This window comes from Hyla sarda, chromosome 6 (genome assembly GCF_029499605.1).
Source record: "Hyla sarda isolate aHylSar1 chromosome 6, aHylSar1.hap1, whole genome shotgun sequence".
Taxonomy (NCBI): Eukaryota; Metazoa; Chordata; class Amphibia; order Anura; family Hylidae; genus Hyla; species Hyla sarda.
In genome coordinates, this window is record NC_079194.1 from 225,190,607 (window position 1) to 225,204,128 (window position 13,522).

General features: G+C 39.9%; 1 protein-coding gene across 9 annotated transcripts in view; it reads left to right on the top strand.

Annotated features, from left to right (window-relative positions):
* CCDC73 (coiled-coil domain containing 73) overlaps nucleotides 1-13,522 on the top strand; it is a 250,434-nt gene that overhangs the window by 14,491 nt on the left and 222,421 nt on the right. For 6 of the 9 annotated variants that reach the window (XM_056526613.1, XM_056526616.1, XM_056526615.1 and 3 more), the window contains exon 2: nucleotides 2,551-2,708. The exons of 2 other annotated variants lie outside the window; for them this stretch is intronic. In XM_056526613.1, coding sequence (XP_056382588.1) covers nucleotides 2,574-2,708 — 135 coding nt within the window. In that variant the 5' untranslated portion in view covers nucleotides 2,551-2,573. Of the gene's footprint in view, nucleotides 1-2,550; nucleotides 2,709-13,522 lie in introns of those variants that run through there. One more of the 9 variants, XM_056526618.1, reaches the window with a different exon arrangement.

A 13,522-nucleotide genomic window follows, 5' to 3' on the forward strand; every position in this document is an offset into this window, starting at 1 on the left:
CTTATCCCCAGCCAGTGCAGTATGTACCACTTCACACATAGAAATCATCCCCAGTCTGTGATGTCCCTCCCCCCTTATCCCCAGCCCGTGCAGTATGTCCCCCTTCACACATAGAAATCATCCCCAGTCTGTGAGGTCCCCCCTTATCCACAGCCCGTGCAGTATGTCCTCCTTCACACATAGAAATCATCCCCAGTCTGTGATGTTCCCCCCCTTATCCCCAGCCAGTGCAGTATGTACCACTTCACACATAGAAATCATCCCCAGTCTGTGATGTCCCTCCCCCCTTATCCCCAGCCCGTGCAGTATGTCCCCCTTCACACATAGAAATCATCCCCAGTCTGTGATGTCCCCCCTTATCCACAGCCCGTACAGTATGTCCCCCTTCACACATAGAAATCATCCCCAGTCTGTGAGGTCCCCCCCTTATCCACAGCCCGTACAGTATGTCCCCCTTCACACATAGAAATCATCCCCAGTCTGTGAGGTCCCCCCCTTATCCACAGCCCATGCAGTATGTCCCCCTTCACACATAGAAATCATCCCCAGTCTATGATGCCCCCCTTATCCACAGCCCATGCAGTATGTCCCCCTTCACACATAGAAATCATCCCCAGTCTGTGAGGTCCCCCCCTTATCCACAGCCCATGCAGTATGTCCCCCTTCACACATAGAAATCATCCCCAGTCTATGATGCCCCCCTTATCCCCAGCCAGTGCAGTATGTACCACTTCACACATAGAAATCATCCCCAGTCTGTGATGTCCCTCCCCCCTTATCCCTAGCCTGTGCAGTATGTCCCCCTTCACACATAGAAATCATCCCCAGTCTGTGATGTCCCCCCTTATCCACAGCCCGTACAGTATGTCCCCCTTCACACATAGAAATCATCCCCAGTCTGTGAGGTCCCCCCCTTATCCACAGCCCATGCAGTATGTCCCCCTTCACACATGGAAATCATCCCCAGTCTGTGATGTCCCCCCCCCTTATCCCCAGCCAGTGCAGTATGTACCCCTTCACACATGGAAATCATCCCCAGTCTGTGATTTCCCCCCCCCCCCTTATCCCCAGCCAGTGCAGTATGTCCCCCTTCACACATAGAAATCATTAGGCAAGGGAGATTTCTATGTGTGAAGGGGGACATACGTCCTCTCTCCCATGCTCTGCCTTCTTTCTGCCTTGCAGAACTGCGTCCTCCGGGAGGGGGACATGGGGGGGGGGGGGGGTGCAGCTTGGGGCGTGGCTTCTATCTCCCGTGCAGACCTGCGTCCTCCAGGAGGGCGAAATGTGGTGGCGTGGCTTATTTCTCCCATGCAGACCTGCGTCCTCTGCTCTGCCTTCGGAAACCTTCGGAGAGCTGAGGGGATGAGCGGTCGCAGGTCTGCACGGGTTGCATGGTGAACTATGGCCGCATGCCCACAGAGGGGGCTCAGCGTGCCACCTGTGGCACGCGTGCCATAGGTTCGCCGTCAATACTATAGGGTATGTTCATAAGTGCATATTTTGCTGCTTATTTACCGCAGCAGATTTTGTTCTCTAGATTTTATACTGTGGATTTTCTGTTGCAAATTTTTTATGTTATGGGCTCATTCACACTACCTAATATCCGTCCGCAATTTCTAGATATCAGCAGCCGCCAATATCAATCGACGCTAGGACAGCTCAGACATGTGATGTCTCTATTTCTCGATATTCTCTATGCAGCAGCAGACGCTGATACTAACAGGCACTAGGACAGCTCACATATGCACATTTCCATTTTATGGCAATGCATTTCTGAACAGATTCCGACAAAGGAATTACATTCAGTGGCAAAATATTTAACTGCAAAAATGTTGACGGTGCAACAGAATCCTATTGAAAATAATGGGAGGCTCCTGCATTGGTATTTCTTGGATAGTGTGTCCATTATGTGACTGGTGCCTAAGTCAATGATAAAATCTACAGCACAAAATTTACAGAAAAATAATCATGTGAGGATATATTAAAGTGTTCTGTTTTCACTTTAGTGCAAGTTGGCGCAAAATGGCACACCAATGTGCGCAAGGAAAACCACCCATATACACTAAGCTGCAAGTACATACTGTAGATAATAAACGTAGTGGGATAAGAACCCAAATACCTAATTTGATGTCATTATGAAAACCGGACAATATTTGTTAGTCTGGGCCAAAGTGTTCTCTGGAAAAATATTACCTTTCATCAGTATTTTTATGCTTTTTAGTTTAAAAATGCAGTGTCCAGTGTACTGTAAATCAGTAAGAAAATCTGAAATACACAAATTGTGTCCATGCTGATGTGACATCATGTGGGGTTGATTGGCCACTAAATGCCACATTGCAGTTTACAGTAGTCAAATAATAAGCCTTGGGGACTAGATAGGTTCAACTTTTAAAAACCCCTGAAATCACCTTTTATTGTCCAAGTATATCACTTTACCATGTATCACTATGGGTCAGCCAGAGCAGGAGTATGGACAGTAACCAGCTAGAAAAACACTTTTATTGCAATGTGATGACAATTAGATGAATTCCATTTTGCTTTTTTCAGGCTTTATTTTATTTTTTTAAATAATGGATGAAGGTGAAATAGACATGAAGAATTCTTCCTATACCTTAAAGGGATCTTCAGAAACACTCCTTCCTATTCATCTGTATGAATTTAAAGCACATTTACTGGAAGCTGTAGAGGAACTACGAATGGGTCGGGTAACAGATTACACCTTTTTTTTTTTTTTTATTAATTCCATTTTTCCATTTTAAAAACATTCAGATATGCCTCATATCTTAAAGGGAACCTGTCAGCAGATTTTACCATATATAACTTTTGGCAACATGTTATATAGGTTAAAAGCTGTTTTCTTGCCACCTTTGGATGTCCTCCAATGCGTCCTGTAAAGTACCAACATTGACTTTGAAAGCTGTCCTGTGCTGTACGGAAATGAGCCCCAAGTAGTCCTGGGGGTGTGGGGCATCCTCAGGTAGTCAAAATGGCTCTGAGCTGTATTTATGCCTACTTAAGTGTGATTCACAGCCCAGCCACCACTGGCATCACCACTCTGCTCCCTCTGCTGACTGAAATCTCACACAGGCCCCGAACAGCATTATCCTTGAACATAAATCAGCTTCTGGGCAGCGCAAAATTTCAGTCATAAGAAGGAACAGAGAAATGATGTCACTGATGCCCATGCTGTCAATCATGTTGGAGATGGCGTGATTACAGCCTCACTAACTGAGCGTAGCAGTAGTCACTTTTCATTTCGACTGTGCTTCGGGAGGTGGCGCCGGCACCAATCAGCTGTTGCAGGCTGACTGATCCCAGTAAAACAAAGAGGCTATCCTAAGGTTAAAAGGTATTTCTTAGCAACAGGATAGGGAATAACAAACTGATTTCTGGGGGCCTGACCTCTGGGACCCCCACTGTTTATGAAAATAGATGATAGTTGTCCCCGGGTGTATGGGGCATGGAACATTTTAGCTATGAGGAACGATTAAAGGAGTTACAATTGTTTAGTCTTGAGAAGAGACGTTAAAGGGGGGATATGATAAACGTATATAAGTATATAAATGGCCCATACAAAAAATATGGAGAAAAACTGTTCCAGGTTAAACCCCCCCCCCCCCCAAAAGGACGAGGGGGCACTACCTCCGTCTGGAGAAGAAAAGGTTTAGTCTAAAGGGGTGACGCCTTCCTTACCATAAGAACTGTGATTTTATGGAACAGTCTACCTCAGGAACTGTACAACAAACCCAGAAATAATGTACAAATGGAAGCACACCAAAGATATTCAATTAATGCAAAATATAACAATCTTTATTAGGAGCACATGATTGACATAGCAAAAAAACAATAATGACAGACACAATTTTTTTTTTTTATTAAAAACACTTAAAAAGGCCCATATCGGGCCACACCACACAGATGAGACATGGTGTATGTCTCATCCGGACCAGGGCTAAAGAAGTATGGCTCTCCTACCAAAAATAGAATAATTGCAGTACACTATGCCCCCGTCTGACCTATATCACACAAGCTCACCATAAAGTGACATGTGCAAGATACACAAGATAAACCTATATACAGAGGTGTCCCAGTGAACATCAGAAAATGACATACGGAATCTCTAGAAATAAAGTGCCAAGCAGTCAATAAATGTGAACAAATAAACTAGAGATGCCAGCAAGAAGATGAATAAATAAGGTCAGATAGGAGGCAAGGCCTGCACAAGGTGGGAGCAAATATCACCCATACGCCCGGGTCCGAAGAACCTCCACACGTTCCGTCACTGAGTGACTTCCTCAGGAGTGTGGCTCCTGAGGAAGTCACTCAGTGATGGAACGCGTGGAGGTTCTTCGGACCCGGGCGTATGGGTGATATTTGCTCCCACCTTGTGCAGGCCTTGCCTCCTATCTGACCTTATTTATTCATCTTCTTGCTGGCATCTCTAGTTTATTTGTTCACATTTATTGACTGCTTGGCACTTTATTTCTAGAGATTCCGTATGTCATTTTCTGATGTTCACTGGGACACCTCTGTATATAGGTTTATCTTGTGTATCTTGCACATGTCACTTTATGGTGAGCTTGTGTGATATAGGTCAGACGGGGGCATAGTGTACTGCAATTATTCTATTTTTGGTAGGAGAGCCATACTTCTTTAGCCCTGGTCCGGATGAGACATACACCATGTCTCATCTGTGTGGTGTGGCCCGATATGGGCCTTTTTAAGTGTTTTTAATAAAAAAAAATTGTGTCTGTCATTATTGTTTTTTTGCTATGTCAATCATGTGCTCCTAATAAAGATTGTTATATTTTGCATTAATTGAATATCTTTGGTGTGCTTCCATTTGTACATTATTTCTGGATTTGTTGTAGTGTTGGTTTCATATAATGTTGGTTAAGCACCCAGGTTTATTTATATTTTTCTAGCTGAGCCCCCCTCCCTTTCTTTCTTGAATACCTCAGGAACTGGTCACAGCAGGAACAATTAATAGCTTTAAAACAGGGATAGATACATTCCTGGAACAAAATAACATTAATGCTTATGCAGAATTATAAAACAACATCCCTTCCCCTTATCCCCTTACACCCTTCCCTTCAATTCCCTGGTTGGACTTGATGGACGTATGTCTTTTTTCAACCATACTAACTATGTAACTATGTATTGAGCAGTAGTGCACATGCTTGACCACTGCTCTATTCACAGTCTATGGGACTTACAACATAGTGCAGTGTTCACAAATACGTGTAAATTTTCCACAGTAGATTTGTTCTACGTGTGGCCATAATTGTCTTTATTTGCTCCTCGATATTTGCGATCAAGTCTGATTTCTGTTTATCAAACTTTATGCAAGTGCCTTTATAAAACTTCAATCAAAAAACACTATCAGGATTACAGTGAACAAGTCAACTTTCTATGCCACTGCAAATACTTATTTTTATTGCAGGGAATATAGCAAAGACTTAAAAAAGTGAAAAAAATGCATGATTGAGTATTATGAAAACCTGGTTTATTTTGTGGGAGGCAGATTAGGTTAAAAGATAAAAACTTAAAAAGTGCCAATCAGCATTTAAGACATTTTGTACATAAGCCATCTGTAGTCTGTTCCTAAATCACTTCTGGGTCATCAGCTAAGAGGCCTGAACAGTTCTCTGTCCAGCTTGTAAAACTACAGCCTGAAGCAAAGATTTGGAAGAAGAAGGCTTGACAATTTGTAAAGGTTAGAAATGGTAAATAAACCATCAAATTACTCATCTTTTATTGTTATGGTAGTGTTTCTATAAAAACACTTAAGTGCTTGTAGTCCTAAGGCAAGTAATAAAAATGAACATCTTAAAGGTCTTGTTTTTTGCTTTGCAACACATTTTATGTAATGCACTTTGATAGCTTACAAACTATTTTACCTTATGAAAACTTTCTGAAGCATATATTGAATCACTAAAATGGTTCTTTTCAAATTTCACAAAGTGAGATTTGGGTAAAAAAATCTTTATTTTCTCCATTATGAGATCAATGTAGATGAGAACAATAATCTTCTGTATAATTCTGCACCCTTTGCAATGTGGATTTAGAGCGGTGTTATTAAAGGCCGTGACATCACGAGGGGCAGAGCCGTGATGTAACGATGCTCCGGCCCCTGTATTGCCCGTCATTACGTTCAGAGCAAATTCGCTCTGTGCAGTAATGATAGCGCTGTGCCACAGCGGTGATCCCGGTGCTCACCAGCAGCGGGACCATGGCGATCTGACATCTTATCCCCTATCCTTTGGATAGGGGATAAGATGTCTAAGAGCAGAGTACCCCTTTAAGGCTGTGACTGTTATGCTTGATGTGAGTTGTAGTTTTGCAACAAGTGGAGAAAACATTTGCTTTAGGCTAAGTTTCCACTTGGTTTTTTTCCTGGCAGTTTTTGGAAAACTGCCACTGCAGTTTTTGAGCCAAAGACAGAAGTGGATCCATAGGGTAGGAGAAGTGAAAGTCCTTCCTATATATGACCTATTCCTTTTGAATACACTTCTGGCTTTGGCACAAAAACTGCAGTGGCAGTTTTCCAAAAACTGCCAGGAAAAAAACCAAGTGGAAACTTAGCCTAAAGGATTTCAGACTTCACTTAAAGGGTAACTCTGTTGGAAACAAGTAGAAAACAAATGTTTTCAAGGCAACTGGTGCCTGAAAGTTAAACAGATTTTAAATTAAAGTAGTGCTATGATTGTTAAAAACTCCACTCTGCCCCCCTCAACATGTTTCGCTACAACGTAGCGATATCAAGAGGTTGCTGCTATCAGTAATGACACTAAATTCCGCTATTCCCTGGTGTCCAGTGGTCTCATAGCCCCCCCGCAATGTAATCGCAGGGGGGCTATGGGTTGCTAGGGAAGCACGAGGTCTTACCTGTTCCTCGGTGTCTTCCCTAACTCTGTGATTGCTTAGGACTCACTTAGGCAGCCCTTAGTAATTGAGCACAGATTTCATTGATCAATGTAATGCAATAGCATTACATTGATCTATGTAAGCCATCTGATGATGACTTATGATAGGCCCCTAGGGGGGGTGGTCAAAAAATGTGTTTAACCCCTTAACGACCAAGGACGTATATCTACGTCCTTGGCCGGCTCCCGCGACATAACGCGGGGTCACGCGTCACATCGGGTTGGTCCCGGCATGTAACTGAAGCCGGGACCCGGGGCTAATAGCATGCGGCAGCGATCACGGTGCCGCGCGCTATTAACCCTTTAGACGTGGCGTTCAAAGTTGAAAGCCGCGTCTAAAACGAAAGGGGAAGCTGCCTGGCTGCTCAGTGGGGCTTATCGGGACCACCGCAGTGAAAATGCGGTGTCCCGATCAGCTGGAACATGAGCGGAGGTCCTCTTACCTTCCTCCGGCGTGTCCCTTCGGCGATTGATTGCTCCAAGCCTGAGATGCAGGCTTGAGCAATCGACCGCCGATAACACTGATCACTGCAAAGCTATGGCTTTGCAGTGAATAGTGCTGGCAATCAGTGTATGCAATGTTATAGCCCCTTATGGGAGCTATAACACTGCAAAAAAAAGGGTAAAATAAAAGTTAATAAATGTGATTTAACCCTTTCCTTAATAAAAGTTCAAATCACCCCCCCTTATCCCATAAAAAAAAACACCATGTAAATAAAAATAAATATAAACATATGAGGTATCACCGCGTGCGTAAATGTCCAAACTATAAAAATATATTACGGTTGCTTTTTATATCATGAAAAAATGAATAAAAAGCGATCAAAAAGTCAGATCAATACAAAAATCATACCGCTAAAAACGTCAGATAACGGTACAAAAATGATCCCTCATACCGCCCAATACGCAGAAAAATAAAATAGTTATAGGGGTCAAAAAATGACAATTTTAAACGTATAAATTTCCGTGCATGTAGTTATGATTTTTTCTAGAAGTACGACAAAATCAAACCGATATAAGTAGGGTATCATTTTAATTGTATGGACCTAGAGAACAAAGATCAGGTGTCATTTTTACTGAAAAATTTACTGGATAGAAACGGAAGCCCCCAAAATTTACAAAATGGCGTTTTTTTCTTCAATTTCGTCGCACAATGATTTTTTTTCCATTTCACTGTAGATTTTTGGGTAAAATGGCTGATGTCACTGCAAAGTAGAATTGGTGGTGCAAAAAATAAGCCATCATATGGATTTTTAGGTGCAAAATTGAAAGGGTTATGATTTTTAAAAAAGTGAGGAGGAAAAAACGAAAGTGCAAAAAACGAAAAACTTTAAAAAAAAAGTTTTAAAAAAATTAAAATTATAAAAAAATTCACTCCCCTAATAAAAATTCTAATCACCCCCCTTTTCCCATTTTTTAAATAAAACACTGTACAAAAAAGAAAAAAAATACACATATTTGGTATAGGTGCATGGGTAATTGTCCTAACTATAAAATAATTATATTTCTGATCCTGCACCGTGAACGGCTTAAATGCAAAAAAAAAAAAAAAACACAAATGCCATAATTGCTGATTTTTGGTTACATTACATTCCCAAAAAATTTAATAAAAAGTGATCATAAAAAACAGAACTACACAAAATACTGTACAGACTACACTGGTACCATTAAAAACTACAGATCATGGCGCAAAAAGCATATAGAGTGTCAGAGTTACCGTATTTTGATCTCCAAAAAAAAGTATTGCCCTAAAAAAAAGGGGAATTCCATATTTTTTTCAATTTTTCCCTGCGTATAATTTTTTTCTGGCTTTGCAATACATTGTATGATAAATAAAAAAGTGAATCATTGGAAAGTCCAACTCGTCATGCGGAAAATTATCTTTAATACAACTTTATCAGTCGAAAAACCAAAAAGTTATGGGTCTTAAAATGTAAGGAGGAAAAAAACATGAGCCAGAAATCTAAATTTGCTGGGTCATGAAGGGTGTTAAGATTTTTAAATAGAAGTAATTCACAAATCAGTTTAACTTTCTGGCACCAGTTGAAGAGATGAGCGAAGTTACAGTGATTCAATTCGTCACGAACCTCGCGGCTCTGCGTTTGTTGACTTTAGCCTGCATAAATTAGTTCAGCTTTCAGGTGCTCCGGTGGGCTGGAGACTCTCTCCTAGGACTGTATCCACCTTTTCCAGCCCACCGGAGCACCTGAAAGCTGAACTAATTTATGCACAGGCTAAAGTCAGCAACTGCCGAGCCGAGAAGTTTGTGACAAATCGAATCACTGTAACTTCGCTCATCTCTAACCAGTTGATTTAAAAAATGAAATAAAAAAGTTTTTCCAGCGGAATACCCCTTTAAGTGGTTAATATAAAAAAACATACATATTATATGTATTTTAATTAATTTATAAGTACATGTATAAATTTACTAATATAAAAATGAACCCATATCTATCACAGAAAAAATATGCAAAAATTATTTGAATAACTGAATGGAAAAAAAACTTTGAAATCAAAGATTTATATACTAAGAAAACACTAAAATGTGTCTAGTCAGGAAGGGTTAAAACTGGCTTGGTCTAAAACCGATGAAGATGTTTAAAGAACTCAGGGAGAAATAAATATAGCAGAATTTAATAGAAAGGTACCGTATGTCTTTCTCTGAATGCGTAAGGTGTAAATAGTAAAATATGCATCCTGATGGCCAAAATAAGCCATACTAATGGGCGTAAAGAAAAGCATTTATTCTAATAACTTTTTAATAATATAATTTGTTTTTATTGTTTTTAAATTAATTGAACTCATTCTCCACTTCAAAATTGTTGAGAAGAGCAAAACAAGATGATTGTATTTTGTCATCCATGTGGGAGTAAGCCAGGGTGCCTTTTGATGTAATGTTTACATGTTAGTAATGAAAAAATATCTGCATTTAATTGTTTTTTTTCTCGGTTACCTGGGATTAGATAACCTTATTTTTCAGATGCTACCATAAAAAAATTGTTTACGTACACCTCCTATTTGGAGTTCTGCTTATTTTATATCCCACAAATCAGCCTCAATATTTTATCCAAATACTTGTGCTATAATTTGTTTCTTAATGGTCTATTCACATGTACAGTATTCTGCACAGATTTGATGCGCTGGATTTTCTGCTGCAGATTTCAATGTAAACTGAATGACTGAACACAGCTTGAAATCCTGCGCATCAAATCTGCTCAAAATACTGTACATGTGAATAGACCCTAAAACTATATTCACACATTATGTATATGCTGCAGATTTTATGCTGTTTATTTTTTCTATGTACAACTATTTATTTATATTGAATAAAATCTGTGAAATTATTTCTGCAGACATGAGCCTTAACCTCTTAGGGACAAATTTTCGTTTTTGCATTTTCGCTTTTTCCTCCTTCCTTTCTAAAAATCATAACGCTTTCAATTTTGCACCTGCAGAACCATATAAAGGCTTGTTTTTTGTGTCACCAATTGTACATTGCAATGACATCACTTATTTTATAATGTAACCTGAGGCTGAAAAAAAAATAAAAAATTTGTGGGGTGAAATAAAAAAAATAAAAAAACGCCATCTTGTAATTTTGGGGGGCTCCCGTTTCTACACTGTGCAATATTTGGTAAAAATGATACATTATCTTTATTCTATAGGTTCATACGGTTACAAGGATACCCAATTTATTTAGGTTTTATTTTATTTTAATACTTTAAAAAATTATAAACTATATGCACCAAAATTAGTATGTTTAAAATTGGCATATGCCATCAACCATGTGGTTTAGCTAACCTAATATTTTAATAGTTCGGACATTTACACACGTGGCGGTACCACATGTGATTATTTTTATTCTTAATCCCTTAAGGATCACGGGTTTTTTCGTTTTTGCACTTTCATTTTTTCCTCCTCACCTTTTAAAAATCATAATCCTTTCAATTTTGCACCTAAAAATCCATATGAGGGCTTATTTTTTGCGCCACCAATTCTACTTTGCAGTGAGATCAGTCATATTACCCAAAAATCTACGGCAAAACGGAAAAAAAAAATCATTGTGCGACAAAATGTAAGAAAAAATGCCATTTTGTAATTTTTGGGGGCTTCCGTTTCTACGCAGTACATTTTTCGGTAAATATGACACCTTCTCTTTATTCTGTAGGTCCATACGATTAAAATGATACCCTACTTATATAGGTTTGATTTTGTTGTACTTCTGGAAAAAATCATAACTACATGCAGGAAAATGTACATGTTTAAAATCATTTTCTGACCCCTATAACTTTTTTATTTTTCTGCATATGGGGCGGTATGAGGGCTCATTTTTTGCGACGTGATCTGAAGTGTTTATCGGTAACATTTTTGTATTGATCGGACTTTTTGATCGCTTTTTATTCACTTTTTCATGATATAAAAAGTGACCAAAAATACGCTATTTTGGACTTTTGAATTTTTTTCCACGTACGCCATTGACCGTGCGGTTTAAATAATGATATATTTTTATAGTTTGGACATTTACGCGCGCGGCGATACCACATATGTTTTTTTTATTATGTTTATATATTATTTATATGGAATTTGGGAAAAGGGGGGTGATTTAAACTTTTAATAAGGAAGGGGTTAAGGAAGGTTTTTTTTTACCTTTTTTCTTTTATACTTTTAGTCCCCTTAGGGGACTTTTAGGAGGAATCATTTGATTCCTCATACAGATGAATAGGATTACATACAATCCCATTCATCTGTGTGCTCTGTGCTCGATTGATAAAGCCTGGTCCTGCCAGGCTGTATCATTCAGAGAGCCGGAGCCGACACAGGAGGAGAGGTAAGCCCTCAGGCTACCTCAGTAGTGGATCGCTCCCCCGCGATCGCGCTGCGGGGGAGCAATCCACCCCACTGGACCACCAGGGACTGGATACAGGCACCTTTAGACGCCGTTGTCAGCTTTGACAGCGACGATCTAAAGGGTTAATAGCCGGCCCCGGCTATCGCCGCATGCCGGCTATTAACGCTTGCCCCCAGCTACAAGAATCAGCTGACCGCCGCTTCTAAAGCGTAAGTGAAAGTGACCCGGCTGCTCAGGGCTGTTCGGGACCGCCGCGGTGAAATCGCGGCGTCCCGAACAGCTGACAGGACACCGGGAGGGCCCTTACCTGCCTCCTCGGTGTCCGATCGGCAAATGACTGCTCCGTGCCTGAGATCCAGGCAGGAGCAGTCAAGCGCCGATAACACTGATCACAGGCGTGTTAATACACGCCTGTGATCTGTGTAAAAGATCAGTGTGTGCAGTGTTATAGGTCCCTATGGGACCTATAACACTGCAAAAAAAATGTAAAAAAAAGTGTCAATAAAGGTCATTTAACCCCTTCCCTAATAAAAGTTTGAATCACCCCCCTTTTCCCATAAAAAAAATAAAACAGTGTAAAAAAAATAAAATAAACATATGTGGTATCGCCGCGTGCGTAAATGTCCGAACTATAAAAATATATCATCAATTAAACTGTACGGTCAATGGCGTACGTGCAAAAAAATTCCAAAGTCAAAAAAAGCGCATTTTTGGTCACTTTTTATACCATTAAAAAATCTATAAAAAATTATCAAAAAGTCTGATCAAAACAAAAATCATACCGATAAAAACTTCAGATCATGGCGCAAAAAATGAGTCCTCATACCGCCCTGTGCGTGGAAAAATAAAAAAGTTATAGGGGTCAGAAGATGACATTTTTAAACGTATAAATTTTCCTGCATGTAGTTATGGTTTTTTCCAGAAGTGCGACAAAATCAAACCTATATAAGTAGGGTATCATTTTAACCGTATGGACCTACAGAATAATGATAAGGTGTAATTTTACCGAAATATGCACTGCGTAGAAACGGAAGCCCCCAAAAGTTACAAAATGGCAATTTTTCGTTGATTTTGTCGCACAATGATTTTTTTTTCTGTTTCGCCGTGCATTTTTGGGTAAAATGACTAATGTCACTGCATAGTAGAATTGGCGATGCAAAAAATAAGCCATAATATGGTTTTTTAGGTGGAAAATTGAAAGGGTTATGATTTTTAAAAGGTAAGGAGGAAAAAACGAAAGTGCAAAAACGGAAAAACCCTGAGTCCTTAAGGGGTTAATGAACTTTTATAAAAAAAATTGTTTTTTGATTGCATATGCTGATTGCATATACTGATCAGGGCTCTGCCATTGCAAGGTACTGTTCAGTTTAACCGGCGCTCTGCTTCTCCTGCCTGCTGCGCAAGCATGGAGCAGTAGATCACCGATCAGACAACGGAGAGGCAGGTGAGGACCCTCCCATCGTCCGGTAAGCTGATAATCCTGATCAGCTCCGCTGAGCTGCCGGAATTCTTTTAGTTTCGTTTTAGACGCCGCGTTTTTTTCCTCTTTACCTTTAAAAAATCATAATTCTTTCAATTTTGCACCTAAAAATCCATTTGATGGCTTATTTTGTTCACCACCAATTCTACTTTGTAATGACATCAGTCATTTTACCCAAAAATCTATGGCGAAACGGAAAAAAATCATGCCATTTTGTAAATTTTGGGGGCTTCCTTTTCTACACAGTACATTTTTCAGTAAAAA